At 52.5% G+C, this 16,906-nt stretch overlaps 1 protein-coding gene across 4 annotated transcripts in view; it reads left to right on the top strand.

Annotated features, from left to right (window-relative positions):
* The window catches only part of Tvp23a (trans-golgi network vesicle protein 23 homolog A), a 21,227-nt gene continuing 4,321 nt past the window's right edge, over nt 1–16,906 (top strand). For 3 of the 4 annotated variants that reach the window (XR_007106092.1, XM_047533479.1, XM_047533480.1), the window contains exons 1-6: nt 1–129; nt 421–500; nt 13,243–13,387; nt 14,497–14,586; nt 14,787–14,915; nt 16,033–16,161. Coding sequence is in view for 3 of the 4 variants with exons in the window: in XM_047533479.1 (XP_047389435.1) it covers nt 121–129; nt 421–500; nt 13,243–13,387; nt 14,497–14,586; nt 14,787–14,915; nt 16,033–16,161 (582 nt within the window). In the remaining variant the exon portion in view is untranslated. Of the gene's footprint in view, nt 130–420; nt 501–13,242; nt 13,388–14,496; nt 14,587–14,786; nt 14,916–16,032; nt 16,162–16,599; nt 16,868–16,906 lie in introns of those variants that run through there. The other variant, XM_047533481.1, reaches the window with a different exon arrangement.

Genomic DNA, 16,906 nt, shown 5'->3' on the forward strand with positions numbered 1-16,906 from the left:
CCAGGCCAGCCCCCCAGGCTCCCAGCCCTGTGCGCGCTCCCGAGGCTCAAAGCCGGCGGGCCGCCGAGACCTTCAGCGGCGACGGGTGGAGCTGGATCCTAGGCAGCGTGCACCGGGAAGATGAAGCAGGTAGGGCCGCAGAGGTGCTGCGGCAGGGACGGGGACGGGGACGGCGAGCGCGGGAGGAGCCTGCGGGAGCGCAGGTAGAGGCCGGAGGAGCAGGGATGCCCGCGCACCAGCGCCTAGGGCTGCGCTGGGTCCCAGTGAACAGAGCCTGAAGAAGGCCTCACATCTCCGCGGAGACGCTGGGGAACCTACGGAGGCGCAGAGATCAGCCCAGGAGCGCGGAACCGGTGGTGGTAGGGGCGGAGGCGTGCCGGGCAGCGGGGCCTGTCATCCATCTGCCCCTAATGTCCCCAGGCCCTGGTGGATGATACTGAAGATGTGTCCCTGGACTTCGGCAATGAAGAGGAGTTGGCCTTTAGGAAAGCCAAGATCAGGTATGTTGGGGCTGGGCTCTGGGCAAGCAGTCTCCCAAGCTGCAAATTCTTTCATTCACCCACCCATCCATCCATCCATTCCAAATATGCTAGAACCTACTGTGACCGGACTTACCTCTGGGCAGATGAGACTCCCTGACCTCCTGGAGCCTGCAGTCTGGGAGAGGGGTTGATGCTGACATTGAACAGGCAGACTTAATTATGGGGTGTGAGGATTAGGAAGAAGATCAAAAGGATGCTATAAAAGTAACCGGGAAGGCTTCCGAGGAGGTGACCTTTGGGCTGAGACCTAGATGAAGAAAAGCAGCCAACCACAGAAAACTCTGGAGGAAGAGGGTTCCGTGTGGAAGGAACAGAGAGGGCAAAGGCCCAGAGGCTGTGTCAGAAGGTCAGGGAAAGAGTAGTGAGGCCATAGGGCAGTGCGGGAGGGGAGCTGATGAGCAGGAGACTGCCCCAGGGAGTCTCCTCCTTGAAGTTTTCTTCTAATCCCTGCTCAGCTCTGGCCAGACAGACTTGTCCTGGGCCAGGACCTGTCTGAGATCTTCTGCGTCCCAGAGGCAGTAGGACCAAGGCAAGGAAAGTGACCCATTAATATGGTCGCTCACAGCCAAGCACCTGCTGCATCTAGAAATATTCACAACTAAGAGGCTAGGGGCCCTGCTACCTAAATGCCATTCTTCTTCTTTATTATTATTATTATTTATTTTTTGCAGTGCTGGGGATTGAACCCAGGGCTTTATGCATGCTAGGAGGTGCTCTATCACTGAACTGCACCCTCGTGCCCAATACCATTTCTTTAAAAAAAAATTCGTACATCAAATTCTCTGATTCAAATCCAATAACCCACAGAATAGAATAGACTCTATTAGTTTCCTGTAGTCACTGTAACAAATTCTCATAAACATGCTGACTTAAAACAACAGAAGTGTATCCTCCTGCAGCTCTGGCAGCCAGAGGTCCCATGCAAGTTTTACTGGGCTGAAACCAAGGTGTCGGCAGGGTCCAACCGGCTTCGGAGGCACTGGGGAAAATCCACTCCTTGCCTCTTCCAGCTTCGGGTGGCTTCGGGCATTCCTAGGTCCACCTTCATCCCACCCATCCTCCGTGTGTGCCTGTGGTCTCCCTGTGCCTCTCTCCTAAAAGGACATTACTGACGGCATTCCAGGCCCGCCAGGATAATCTAGAACCCTCTCAAGATCTCTCTGGGGGTGCCGAGAGGATGCGATTCTGCAGCACAACTGGGCAGGTAGAGGAAATATCAGCCATGCACCAGCGTTTCCCCCCACTGGGGATTTTATTTCTTTTTCTTTTGTTTTGTTTTTACTTTTTTACTGTGATTTTAAAAAAACCCACACAACAAAACATTTACCGTCTGGATGATTTTTAGTTGCGCAGGTTGGTAGTGTTAGGTATCTTGCATTGCTGGGAAACAGAATTATTTTTATCTAGCAAAGCAGAACCTCTGCACCCATTAAATGACTCTCCTTTTCCCGCTCCAGCCCTGGCCCATTCCTGGCTGCCTCTGAGAATTTGACTATCGTAGTCACCTCATGAAAGTGGAATCCCACCGTATCAGGCCTTGAGACTAGCTTGTGGGACGTAGCATAATGTCTCAGCCATGTTGTAGCATCTCTGGGAATTTTCTTTCCTTCAAAGACTAAATTATATCTCTTTGTTAGCCATTCATAGACTCTGCCTTGGGTTCTTTTGGGTATGTATGCTGGTTCTATTTTAATTCTGGGAGGAACCCACGGCAGTTGTATCACTTTACGACCTGTCAGCATTGTATAACGTTCTAATTCCCCCACGTCCTTGCTGACACTTTTTATCCTCTGGGTTTTGGTCTGTGTGGTGTCTCACTGTGGTTTAGACTGGCATTTCCCTGGTGGCTGGTGATGTGCAGCTGTGTGGCAGTGCTTCATACCTGGTGCTCATTTGTAAACTGTCTTTGGAGAAATATCTACCCAAGTCTTTGGCCCGTCTTTTAACGAGATTATTTTATTTTTTGCTGTTGAATTCTTTATACATTCTAGTCGTTAACCCCTCATCAGATAAGTTATTTGCAGATTTTTTTTCCCCCTTCCAGAGGTCACCTGTTCGCTCTGGGGCTTTCGGCCTTTGATGGACATGCGCTTTTAAATGTGATGTGATTCCATTTGTCTGTTTTCTCTTTGGTTGGCTATGTTTTTGGTGTCATATTCGTGTATGCCTGATTGAAATACAATTCACATATCGTAAATTCACCCTTTTTATCAGTGTGGTATTCATCATATTCATGATCGTGCAACTATCACCACTACCTAGTTCTAGAATGTTCTTCATCACTCCAAATGGAATGAAATCCTGTACCCGTTAAGCAGGAACTTCCCATTTCCCTTTCCCTAAGCCCTGGAAAACCACCATTGTGCTTTCTGACCCTATGAATTTGCCTGTTTTGAATATTTCATACAAATGAAGTCTGTGCTATTTAGGGTTTTCCAGAGAAAGAGAACAAATCAGAAATTCTGTTTATCTTAATTATATATTATGATTAAAACAATATATAAAAATATTAGTATGATTATCATATTAATATATCATATACCAAATATATATTATGTACATAATAATATATTTATTTATTGTTATATTTGTCCTTTATTACATATTTATTATATATTATTTTATTATGACATGCTATCATATAATAACTATATATTAAAATCGTTATACTAACATATTATTACATACAATGTATATTTTGTATACATAAAGAGATGGATCGTGAGAGGTTTGCTTATGAGCTCATGGGGGCTGAGGGGCCCACGATCTTCCCCCAAGCTGGAGACCCGGGGAAGCTGCTCGTGTGTCCCAGTCCAAGCCTGGAGGCTTGAGAGTCGGGGTAAGTCCCCACTTGAACCGAAGGCCCCAGACTGTGTGTGTCCTGGTCTGTGACCAAAGGCTGAGCCGGGGGACCTGATGTCTGAGGGCGGAGACGGATTTCCCAGCTCTGGGGGTAGCAGTCGCCCCCTTCCTCGGCCTGTTCGTTTGTGCCCTCGATGGCGTGTTTGAGGCCCCCCTGCCCTGGGGAGGGAGGATGTGCTTTTCTCAGTCTGCCAGTCCCCTCTGGAAACATCTGCGGAGACACACCCGGAAGCCATGTCTCCTGCTCTCTGGGTGGCCCCTTGCGCAGTGACGTTGACAGGTGGAACTGTCACTCCGCAGTGGCACTCAGGAGGTCCATATTTTGGTAACAGTCAGCATCTGGTTCTTGTCTGGCTAAATGACATCCTGCCACATGGGTGTCCCTTTTGTTCCAGGTCCTCTCTCTGTTCGTTCATGGTAGATGTGTTGGGTTGTTTCTGCTTTTGGGGATGAGCTTTGCTCTGGGGACAGGAGACGTGGGGCTTCCGTCTTCCACGACGCCTGGGAGGACTTCCGATTTTCCCGTGCAGATGAAGAGTGTCAAATTGCCTCGGCTTTTTGAGCAGTTTCTCCACCTTGGCACCGTGGACACTTGGGGACAGATACCTCTTTATCATGGGGGCAAACCGTGCAGCATCTTTAACAGCATCCTTGGCCTCTGCCACCGATTTCAGGAGCAGTCATACCCCAATCCTGGCGATCAAAGCATCTCCAGGTTCCACTAACGTCCCTCATGGCAGAACTGACCCTGGGCGAGAATGCTGATTTAGATGATTCTGTGTCTGGGATTTGGATTTGGATAAGTTATATTTATATTCGAGGGAACTCAGAGCGTTCCTAATGCCTCCATGTGTGACATTGACCCAAGGAAGCTGGTGGGAGGGCAAGGAAGGAGAGGGGGCAGGTGACGGCTTGGTAACAGTCTTCCTCAAAAATCAACACAAGCCGGTCTCTAGGGAGCACACACAGGGCACGCTCCAACACGCTAAGCAGGATGATGATTTTGGTTCTTTGTTGTTAATTCAGGAGATCTATTTACTCAGTGAGGACCCTTCACCAAGACCTCTGTCCCCTGTGCCTTTGGGGAAAGAGTCATGTTGTCCCTGGCCCTCCAAAATTTATTTAGAAAATATAAAGACATGACACATAAGCAGTTCCCACCAAGGGCTGATTGTTTAATTTTAAGGAAGGTTCATGATTACCAAGGAAAAGAACCCACAGAATCAGGGAACTAGATAAATTTCAGTTCTCTTTGATCTGAGCACGACATTACATATTTTGAAATTAACTCCTTCCATCTATGACAACTCAACTTCCTCTTATTTATATTTCTTATTCACATGAATTGGATTGCATAAACTCTGCTAGCAATAAAATCACTGAAGGACAGTTTCTGCTAAATTGTGACCCACATAATCGGGGAAGCATTTAGGGACAAGGAGGGGACCTTGGCCTGATTCCTTGGTGCTTCTTTTGGATAGCAACTTACGTGGACCTGGAATATTTAGATCACTCATTCCTTTATCCTGGGATTAAACTGACATTTAGGGCTGGGCCATCCATCATCAAGGATGGATTTGCATTGTAGGACATTTAGCACCAGCTACCAGTAGACACTCCCTGAAGGTGACCACCAAAAGTGTCTCCAGACATTGTTGGGCCATCCCAAATCTCACCCTCTTCAAGAACCACCGGTTCATTCTTTTCTGGTTCATTTATTTCCATTAAATATGCAAAAGTCAGGGCCTTTGTGTGCCAGGTGTAGTTAAGGGAACACAGTAAACTAGGCAGGCTGGGTCTCCGCCCTCACGGAGCTGACATGTCAACCCGTCAGTCTGAATCTGGAACATCCTTTTGTTCTAGAAAACAGGAATACTTCTTAAAAGGTCACAGTCTGTTCTAGAAGAATACAGAAACCAGTTTAAGGGGACTCCCACAGGCCAGGTTGTGGTAGGGATTGAGTGTTGAGTGACGCGCATGACTTCACTCAGTTTTCCTATCACATAACCTCTAAGCCGGGCTTCACCAACAATGGCCCTGTGGCCAAGATCCCGAGCATTTTAAGGTGTGCGACTCGTCGACGGCTCTTGGGAGGCAAGGGTGGGAAAGAAACACCGTGTTAACTACTGGCACCCATTAGCGGGTGCATCCCCATTCCAGAAACATTAAAATGGTCAGAAATAAGCACGTGAGGAAGGACAGGATTGTCCCAATCTTGCAGATGAGGAAACAGAAGCTCCCAGGACCAGGGGACAGACCCAAGCTGATATTTCATATCTTTAGAACCTACTCAGATTCTGGAAGAATCAAATAATGCTTCAGACGAAAAGGCACGTAAATGGGTGAATTCTATTTCCTGTCTGCAGTGCAGAAAACTAAAAATCACTCAGAGGAGGGCAGGAACAAGAGCCCAGCTCGTACCTCTCTGAGGTGCCGCCTGCCGCTAACCCCACAGGCTTCTGGAGGTCAGTCTGACCCTTCTGCTCTTTCTCAGTTAATAACCCTGAGTCCCCGTTTTACAGAAGTGAGGGTGACTGCAGCTGACCTCAGGGGCTCATCCCCTGGCAAGCCTGGGCCTCTCACTCACCACCTATTTCTCAGAGAAACCTGGCTCTTCTCTGACAGGGTTCAGCCTCTTCCACGTTAGCGTCCATGGTTGTGAGCTGTTACTGTGTGATCCTTGTGCCCCAACCTGGCTTCTGCAGAAAACCAGCATTTGTTCTCTCACAGTGGGCCTCGAGGTCAGGAATTGGAGCAGCTTAGCTGGGGGCTCTGGCTCAGCGTCTCAGGAGCTTGCAGTTAGGGGTTGGCTGAGTCTGCCATCATACGAAGGCTCAACTGGGTTGGGAGGAGCTGCTTCCAAGATGGCGCCTCACTCGGCTGTGGGCTGGAGGCCTCAGTTCTTGCTGGTTGGGCCTCTCCACAGGGTTGCTCACAGCATGGCAGCTGGACTGCACCCAGGAGCACAGGAGAGAGAGCCAGAGTGACTAAGACGGGAGCTCTTTTGATGACCTATCTCATCTGTATGTCACTTCTGATGTATTCTGTAGGCCACTCTGGTGACCAGCCCTGGTGCAGTGCAAGAGGGGACTGCACCCGGATATGAATACTGGAAGGCTAGGGGCATTGGGGCCATCTCACAGGCTCTGTTCATAGACCTCAACCCAAGAAGGAGCACGGGCCTGGTGACTATTGAGTGCCCACTGTGTCTGGGGCCTCCCCAGGTGGTGAGGTATGTATGTATCAGTACTTCATTCCTTGTTTCCTTATTTTTAATTGTAGTAAAATATATATACTTAGAATTTTTAAGCCCACAATTGCAGTGGCAGTAAGAACATTCACATTGTTACACAACTGTCACTACCTTCCATGTCCAGGACAGCTTCTTCTTCCCAAAATGAAACTCTACCTGGCGAGAACTGAGACCCGCAGCCAACTGCCGAGCGAGGGCGCCATCTTGGAAGCAGCCCCTCAAACAGTGCTCCCACCCCTGCCCGCCAGCCTTGCTGACCTCTCTCCTGCCCTCTGTCTCTGTGCCTCTGACCACTCAGGGGACCCATGGAAGTGGACCTGCCTGTCCGCTTCCCTTCAGGTTGTCCAGCTTGTCCAGTTGTAGCACGCGTCATATTGGTTCCTTTTTCCCACTGAACAATAACACCCCGCTGCGTGGACAGAACACATTCTGCTTGTCTGTTCAACCGCTGATGGGCATCTGAGGTGTCTCCACTTGTCTGTTCATCCGTTGATGGGCATCTGACATTGATGGACATGTCTTGGCAACTGTTCATAATGCTGCCGTGCACGTTTGTGTACAGGGTTCTGCTTGAATGCCTGTTTTTTGGTTCTTTTGGGCCCGTGCCTTTGGAAAACTCTGGAGCTTTGGCTAAAGGATGGGTTCAGAGGTCCAGGGCGTCAGGGAGTGCATGAAGGGGCCGTACCAGGGTTGTGCCCATCCCAGGTGGACCTGCAATGCTGGCTCTTCCGCATCCCGGGCTGGGAGGTGAAGACCTGACTCAGGGCCCAACCTGGGCTGAGCATCCACAGCCAGCTGACTTGGCCCCTGGGCTGATGCAGGGCGTTCTGACGCCAGGCGTACCTGCCCCCAAAGTCGGGGTGTCTCTTTAAAAAGAAATAAAGAACAGAAACAAGAGGGAAAGGCTGTGGCCGCCAGAGGGAAGTCTGCTCTTTCAGGCACTTCCACACACAAACCTCTGTTGTGCTGACCTTTGAGTAGAAACTGAGCACAGAGCCATCGGCTTCTCCTGGGACGTCCCAACAGCCCGGAACCTGCCGGTGTGGGCCCGAGGCAGGGGAGCGGGGGACGGTGGAGCCAGTGTTGCGTCTGGACCATTCTAGAGAAGGAGAAGCAGACCCAGCCAGGTGACTGGGGCTCCCCCTCCTCCCGGCACCAGCGGGGCGCCACGCCACCCTTAGCAGAGAAAGCACCGAGCTCGAGGGGGCGTCTGGGCTGGAGAAATAAATAGTAGCACACGGTTCATTTTTAACAGCGGGGAAATCATGGGTCTAACAAAAGACTTCCAAGAAGAGTGTCGCTGGCCACTTTCTGTCCTCCGTTCTCAAAAGTCCTCCCTCCCGACCAGTCCAGCCACAAGTAGAGTGACCTCAGCCACGACCCCTTGCGACCCTCCGGTTGGGCCTGGCACAGGCATTTTAACCCAGAAGTGTCGGGCATCCGCTGCGAATGTCGTCCTGCCATTTCACAGATGGGTGACCCGAGGCCTGAAGAGGCTCGGCCCTGCCGGGGGCTGTGGGCAGCAGGATTGGAGCAGGAGCGAGGACCCGGCTGCCCAGGCAGAGCAGGGCGGCCCTTTTCTTTTCTCTTTTTCCCTTTTTTCTTCTTTGCAGAGGAACTGTGCGAAAGAACCTGCATTTGGGAGTTTTCCTCCAACATCTTATTGTAACGACCAGTTACTCCATTGGGGATTTTTAGGTCTGAATTTTTCTGTTTTCCACCATATACGGGCCACAGAAGAGCCGGAATACGGCTCCCCATCCCACCAGGGGCTTGGTTGGCTCTGAAGAGAGTCTTGCCTCAGTGCAAAGCCAAGTCCACTTCCAATTCTTTCTCCTTTTTTTAAATTTTTTAATTTGAATTTACATAAACGTACAGAGAACAATGAGTCTGACATTGGCTGGGTCATTATCAGTGCCGGGCAGCCCTCTCATCCTCACCCCATCCCTCCCTGCTTCTGGATTATTCCAGACAGATTCTAACCAGCCCACCGCACCCCCCGGCCGCTGCTCTTAGCAGCAAAGCAGACTGGGAAGGGAAGACAAGGTTTTCCTGACCTGAGCCACACCGGGAAGCAGAGTGCTCCCGAGGGTCTCAGCCAGGACAGAACGAAACACCAAGTGTTCAGTGAGGTTTAAGCTGCAGACGGTTTTAAAAATCCAGAGTGCGGTTTTCAAAGTAATCAAAAAATAAAGGACAACTTTTAAAGATAGTTGTTAGATCATTGCTACTGAAGTTAAGGTGAATCAACCTTCGACCCAGACTAAATCTGCCGTAGAAGCTCCTGGAAGTGGGTGTGGGTCCCTCAGTCTGCAGGTGGCCCTCTTGTCAGTTTTCACTTCATTGGAGTGAATGCCGACGTTGCCCCCTGACCTGGTTTACTCTGTCTAGACACGGCCCCACCCCCACCCGTGCCCGTCCACCTTATTATAATTAGTTCTATTTTTAAGAGCAGTTTACAGAAAAACTGAGCAGGAAGTACTGTTCCCATAAAGCCCTCCCCACCCCACAACTTCCCTGTTACTTGGGTCTTGCATGAGCCTGGGTCGTCTGCTACAACTGTGAGCTAAGATGTTCTCTTAAGTCACAGGTCACCTAGGTCCCTCCTCAGGTTGTGCATTGTGTGGGATTCAAACGGGGCATATCTGCCACTGAAGCACCCCAAGGAAAGTGTCACCGTCCTAAAAATCCCATGTTCCACCCCTTTCCCTCTCCCCACCCCTCAGAATCCCTGGCGACAACTGATCTTTTTACCATCTCCAACCCTGTGGGAAGAGTTGGAATCGCCCAGCACACCGCCTTCAGATTGGCGTCTCTGGCTTAGCAGGGTGTGTGCAAGGTTCCTGCGGGTCTCCAGGTGACAATTCCATTGTCCCATGTCCCCCAGTTTGTCCATTTATCTACTGAAGGGCTTCTAAGCTGCCTCTGAGTTTTGGCAATTATGAATAAAGCTGCTATAGACGTTCACATGTGACTTTTTGTGTGGGCATAAGTTTGGGGCTCATTTGAATAAATGTTGACGACTCTGATTGCTGGTTTCTAGTGCATGCAGAATTTTTATAGTGACTTGCAGTGATTTGTCTTTGGTCAGTGGCTTCCAACAGGAAACACTTTTTTTAAAAAAATGAGGTGTAGCATACTAAAGGACACTAATGGTGAAGTCAGTGGTTCGGTGTGGTTTATACACATGCGCCTCCGGCACCCCAGAGGCTCCCGTGCTTCCCAGTCATCTCCTGCCTCTTCCACCCCCAGAGATAACCCTGTCCTGAGTTCTAGCACAACCCGTTAGTTCTGCCCATCAGGCAGCTCCCACATTACAGCTTTAAAGGTGGATTTTTGTGTGCCTGAGGGGGTGTGGGGAGTAGTGGTAATTTGCTTCATTTTGGTTTGTTTTGAGTAGAAACTAATCTCATCATTTTATGGGCATATATTTTCAGCTTTGCCAGCCAGAGAATGAGTGTTCCAATAAAACTTTATTTACAAAAACAGGCAGTGGGCCGGATTTGGGCCTTGGTTATAATGTGCTGAACCTGGGAGAGAGCTGTACTTTTCCTTTGTAAAATTGATGTTGAGGCTGGGCATGGTGATGTTCAGCTGTGATCCCAGCAACTCAGGAGGCTGAGGCAAGAGGATCGCAAGTTTGAGGTCAGCCTAGGCAACTGAGAACCTGTTTCAAAGTAAAAAATAAAGAGGGCTTGGGATACAGCTCAGTGATAGAGCGTCCCTGGGTTCAGTCCTCAGTACTGGGGGAAATCACGTGGAGGTCTCACCCCACATCTGAGCTGTGTGTCCTGTGCACAGCTCGAGACCTCGGCTGACTCTCATTCTAGGCTGAGAAACTACTGCTTTTCCAGGAGGAAGACGGCGTGTGTCCAGGGCCCTGGACTGTGAGGAAACTGGACAGAAGCCCGGCAAGATCTCTCCGCCTGGGCCACACTTAACTGAGTCACTTCATTCCCCCTTTCCACGTTGGTGCCGTCTTCTCTTCTTGAGATGACAGGTTCCTTCTACTTGCAGGGGGGGTTTTGGATGCTGAGTGGAAAGTGCCCTGGTTAAAAGTGAGCAGGAAGAAGGCTCGTCAGGGGGAATATGGAGGGGCCAGCAGTCTTGGGGGGATCCCCGCAAAGATGGAAAGTGGGCCCCTCAGGCATGGACAAAGTTGTGGTCAGAGGGGGAATTCCGAGTTCGTGGCCGTGGGCGCGTTCTGAGTGAACCCTGGACCCGCTGGTGAGCAGCGTGTTTCGAAGCACTTCACGCGGGCCCCTCCACGCCAGCTCCTTGGTGTCCTAGGACGCGGCTGCCACAGCCCAAGGTGTCGAGAGGTTGTGCGGTGTAGGGGAGGCCGTGGAACTGCTCGGGCTGGAACCCTGGCATTCCAGCGCCCATGCATCTCGGAATGGAGGGTCATCTGCCCCCCAAGGGGTGACTCCCAGGTGTCAGACTGGAAGCCAGTGGCACTGAGCAGTGGAGATCGCAGGTGTGGGCCCCTGGCCTGCAGAGGTGGCAGGGACAGCAGTGCACGTGCGGCCCCGTGGACCCTGTTGCAGGGGGCTTTTAAAAAATAATAATGACACCTTCCAGCAGGAGGAAAGGTCATAAAGAGGTCAGTACACCAGACCCAAGGAGGTGGAACCTCCCAACAGCTGGAATTCTTTTTGCATTTTATTTTAGGAAAACCACAGTCCCCCCCACCCCCCAAAAAAATGGTAAAAGGGGGGAAAAAAAGTGGGTGGACAGAGATTTATTCAAACGCATGAACTTCCAGGTTTCACCCCGGGTCAGTGCACGCTTGGATCCATCACAGCTTTAAATACTTTAAAATCTTTTTAAAGTATTTATGTATTTTTTCATCTATATTGTTTTTCATCTTTTACATCCATGTTATTCTTCAAAGAAGACGGATGTTCCCAATGATCTTCATTGTCTCCATCACAAGGTTCAACACAACAAAAATATTTGCAGAGAATCTTAAATGCCAGATATTATTTAAAATAATTAAGAGTATCTTAGAGATGGTCCCTACCCTGAAGAACTGCCAGTCACTGGAAGAGAATTCATTTATCTTCAGGGTTGAGGGGCAAGGCGGTTAATACCTAACTGTATTAAGGCAGATGAAAACTTCTCAGTAAGGTTTAAGTCAAAAAGCATCCAAGAGACTTTGAGTCTTATCTTCTGGAATGTTCCAGGAAGTTTTTGTTTTTCCCAGAGACCTAGAGGGTCACGTAGGCACAGTCCAGGAAGAACGTGGGCCATTTCCAGAGGGAAGAAGAGCCGTGTGACCGTGTCTGATTCTGAAATGTGGGCACACCTCCTGGCCAGTTCTCCTGTAGGTCACCAGGACTGCCCAGAATCTGAAAGGCACCGAAGAGAATGTTCTGGTGCATCTGCCAGGCTGGGCCCCAGCCCTGCGCCCCCGCTTGGGGCATCAGGGGTAAACGATGCCCGAGCTCTGTGACCTCAGCTTCCCGGTCCCAGCTGACGCTGCCACGGGAGCAGACACCAGGTTCACAGGACCTTGGACTTGGCGTCCCGGAGGAGCAGGCTCTTTCCCCTGTGGCTCTGCCGTGGCCTCTGCTCACTGCCTTCCGCCTGAGCTGGTGACTAGTCCAGAGGTGGCCGGTGACAGCGCACAGGCCAGTGAGGGGCATGGCCGGCCCTGTTTTACTAAAGTAACGCCGTCATTTCACCCAGTCCCATCCCAAGTCTGCATTTCTGGCTTCTGGGAACCAGTCGGGCCTGGCGGCTCTGGCTCTGCGCGGCACGGGGGCCTGGTGCTGAGGTCGCCTCCTGTCCCTCTCATCACCAGGTGGCGCTCTGGCTGCCCCGCGCCATCAGACCTACGCGGGAGCCTCCTTGATCCTCGTTTTGCTCTCCTCCTGTGTGCCTTATGGAAATGGGGTCACCACAGAGGAAGCCATGGGTGCCTTCTCTCTGGGGCACCCACCGCCATCGCCTGCCAGGCCCCGCGGGCATTTTTCAGCTGTAGACACGATAGGTGACCCTTTTTAACCACTTACCTCAGGGTAATCAAGGGAGTAACCAGCGTGGCCGAGTGCTGCCCGGCTCCGCAGCCTTCTGGGCAGTTGGCGGCGGGGCCGAGAGCCGCCTTCCCTAGATGGGATGCCAGCCTTCAAGCACCATCATGCCCTGGCGACAGGTACGGGTCCGACCCGCGTCCCTATGTCGTGAGCCTTTCTGCTGTCCAGGAACACCTGTTCCCCGATGACACGGGATGCCGGGCGGAGGAATAACCCGACCTTCCCTTTAGGGAACTGGCCCCGAGGCTGCGAGGAGGGAAGACAGGCGATCTCAGTCAGGTTTCGCTCCACAGGCGACCTTGTTTGGAAGAGGGCAGGTGATCCTGGGGTCACCCTGGGGAAGTACTGGATTCTTCAAGGGAGAGACCAACACAGGCAGGGGCACGGTGACTCTTTGGGGACTGAGCATCACGGTGTCCTGAGCTGGGCCTGCAAGGCGTAGGGAGGACGTCCCTCTGAGGCGCTGGCACTCGTGGCCTGACGGTGCAGGAGGCCGGTGACGGCCCTCCCGGCTCTCAGCGAGGGACACCTTCCGGTTGTCTCCTAGGCACCCCCTGGCCACCTTTTTCCACCTGTTTTTCCGTGTGAGCGCCATCGTCACCTACGTGTGCTGTGACTGGTTCAGCAAGAGCTTCGTGGGCTGCTTCGTCACCGTGCTGCTCCTGCTGTCCTTCGACTTCTGGTCTGTGAAGGTGAGGCCCCTGGTCAGGCGTGCTGTCCCCGTGGTGACGTCCCCTGTGTGTAAGGGACTGGGGTGCTTGGGTTTAAATGGCCGCATTCTGAGGCCACGTCACTTGCAATCAATTGGAGGAAAAAATGTGTTCGGTGTTTCAGTAAATGGCTTCCGGGTGTTGGCTGACACTGTCGCTCATGTGCCCACGAGGAGGCCACAGCCCCGCACGGCCTTGGACTTCCGGGAGGTTCACACGGCACAGTGCGCAGCTGCGGTGTTCTGAGCGTGTGTGTGTGTGTGTGTGTGTTACGCGTGTGTGTGTGTGCGTGTGTGGGTGTGTTACTCGTGTGTGTGTGTGGGTGTGTTACGCGTGTGTGGGTGTGTTACTCGTGTGGTGTGCGTGGGTGTGTTACGCGTGTGTGGGTGTGGGTGCGTGGGTGTGTTACGCGTGTGTGGGTGTGTGGGTGCGTGTGTGTGGGTGTGTTACGTGTGTGGGTGCGTGTGTGGGTGTGTTACTCGTGTGTGTGGGTGTGCGTGTGCGTGTGGGTGTGTGTGCGTGTGTGGGTGTGTTACTCGTGGGTGTGGGTGTGTTACGCGTGTGTGTGTGTGTGTGCGTGTGTGCGTGTGTGTGCGTGCGTGGGTGTGTTACGCGTGTGTGGGTGTGTGTGCGCGTGTGTGGGTGTGGTAGTGTTGCGTGCGTGTGTGGGTGTGTGCGTGCGTGTGGGTGTGCGTGTGTTACGCATGTGTGTGTGCGTGTGTGGGTGTGGGTGTGTTACGCGTGTGTGGGTGTGTTACGCGTGTGTGCGTGTGGGTGTGTGGGTGTGTGTGTGCGTGCGGGTGTGGGTGTGTTACGCGTGTGTGTGTTACGCATGTGTGTGTGCGTGTGTGGGTGTGGGTGTGTTACGCGTGTGTGGGTGTGTGTGCGTGTGTGGGTGTGTACTGTCCGGGCTGTCGCTTCTCAGCACACACAGAGATCGGGAACCTCAGGCGCATATTTGAAAAACCGCGCCATCTGATGCCGTTTGCGCCCTGCTCCCAGCGCCCGCTGGTGGTGGGCGGGACTTTGCTTTTATTCCTCAGTGGTGACCCTGGCCCTGGCGTGATGGTCCTCTCGCCTGTTTTCCTCAGAATGTAACCGGAAGACTCATGGTGGGCCTTCGGTGGTGGAACCAGATCGACGAGGACGGGAGGAGCCACTGGGTCTTTGAGGCCAGGAAGGTGTGCTCCAGACGGGAGGCGCGGGCGACCCCAGGGGCCGCGGGGCCAAGCGCGGGCGGTGCCCCTGGGTCTGGGTGCGCGCGGTTCCGGCCTGCACGGGATCCACTGCCGCCGGCGCTCTGTGATGCGCGCGCCCCCAGAGCACAGGGCACCTTTGCCAGCGCCCTCGCCAGTTCCGAAAGCTGATTTGTCCCCGACAGGCTTCTCCCAGCGGCATGGCTGCCACGGAGGCCGAGGCGCGGATCTTCTGGCTGGGCCTCATCATCTGCCCCATGATCTGGATCGTGTTCTTCTTCAGCACCTTGTTTTCCTTGAAGCTCAAGTGGCTGGTAAAGCAACAACTTGACCTCCTGGCTCTACAGACCAGTGGTGGCAGGAGGGGCTGTCCCTTACTTGTCATTGATTGACAGATCGTAATGGCACTATTGGGATGGTCACCTCCAACACACTGACCATGGGAAGTGGACAGCCCAGTAGCTTGGTGTCATACGGGCATCGCCACCTTCAATTCAGGATATTTTTTTTACCCCCCAAGAAACTCTGTACCCTTTAGCCTATGTCCCCTTCCGGCCAGCCCGTGGCACCTGCCTATTCTAGGATATTTTATAGAAAAGGGATTATATAGTATGTGGTCTTTGTAACTGGTTTCTTTGGGCTTAGCATCTTTTCAAAGTTTGTCCAAGTGTAGTGTGTATCGGTACATCATCCCTTTTTGTGACTGAATGATATTCCACAGTATGGGTAGACCATTTTCTTTATCTGTTCATCAGTTGGTGGTCACTTGGTTGTTGATGGCCTTTTGACTCTTAGGAGTGATGCTGGTGAGAAAGAAACTGTTTTTCTTTTCTTTCTTTTGCAGTGCTGGGAATGGAGCCCAGAGCTCTGTGCATGCTGGGTGAGAAGCCCGACCACTGAGCTTCATCCCCAGTCCTCAGCCTCAAGAAAGCCTTTCCCCCAGCATTAGGGGTTGAGCCCAGGCCTGCTCTACCTGAGCTACATCCCCCTCCCACTTTTATTGAGACAAGGTCTCACTAAGTTGCCCAGGCTGGCCTTGACCTCAGGATGCCCCTGCCTCAGAGTCCTGGGTAGCCGGGTTTGTAGGAGTGTAGCAACATGTCTGGCTGAGAGGAAGTTGTTAAAAAAACAAAAAACCCTCACACGACGCCCTGCCTTGGACAGGGAGCCCTTCTAGGCAGGAATAAGCCTGAGAGTTCTGCGCTCCATTCTGGAGACGTGGCTAGTCTAACGCCGAGGACCACGGCCGTGTGTGAACAGTGGCGTTGAGGACGTGGGCTCTGGGCGGCTTTGGTCTCTGAACCGGGACGGCGACGGCCTGGGTCTCAGGCTGCGGGCTGGGAGGTGTCCGGCAGGGCTGGTCCGTCGGTCAGGTGGGTGGTGCAGGCACAGTGCCCTGGGCTCAGGGCTCCCTCTGCTTTGCGAGCGCAGGCCCTCGTGATCGCGGGGATTTCGCTCCAAGCCGCCAACCTCTACGGCTACATCCTCTGCAAGATGGGAGGCGAGGATGACATCCGCAAAGTCACGGCCAATTTCCTGTCCCAGACTGTGTTCCAGACGGTGAGTTGCTGAGGTCCTGCTCTGGACCACCCAGATGCTCGGAGTGAAGGTGGCCCGCTGGCCAGCAGCCTGTCCCTGTGGCCCGACAGCCTGCCTGCCAACGGTGCCTCCGATGGGGTAAAATACACACAAAATTGGCCACTGTAACCACTCCAAATGCAGAGTTCTGGGCATTAAGTACACACGTGATGCTGTGTGGCCAACGCTGCTGGCCCTGTGCCATCACCCCCACCGAACACTGTACCGTGAACACTCACCCCGTCCCCTGCCCGCCAGCCGCCGGCACCCACCATTCCCTGCATCTCTGGATCCGACAGCTCGAGGGACTTCCTCTAGTGTAATCGTACATCTGTCCTCCTGCAAGTCATTCAGTTTTAAGTGACTTTTTTGAATCTACAGAATTAAGGACAGACTTGGAAAGCTCTTTCATGTTTTTAGTGAGCAGATACTTCCAGAAGTGAGGAATAGATGGGTCTTTTAAGTTTGACTGGACTCATGCTGAAATGGTTTGAGCCATTCCCAATTGGCTGCTGCTGCTGTACGCCAGGACCTCAGGTGGCTTCCGGGCCGCTCACCTGTTGGACAGAGCCGAGGCTGACTCTCCTTACAGGCCTCCCCAGGTGAGGTTCAGAAGCCTGGCCTTTAGGGCAGCAGATTCACCAGCACTAGGTGAGAAGTGGATGCAGGCTGGCAGCCTGGGAGTGCGGGAAGCGCAGCCTGCCTGCTGTGCCTGAGGTCCGGGTGG

Source organism: Sciurus carolinensis, chromosome 18, assembly GCF_902686445.1.
Source record: "Sciurus carolinensis chromosome 18, mSciCar1.2, whole genome shotgun sequence".
In the NCBI taxonomy this organism is placed as follows: domain Eukaryota; kingdom Metazoa; phylum Chordata; class Mammalia; order Rodentia; family Sciuridae; genus Sciurus; species Sciurus carolinensis.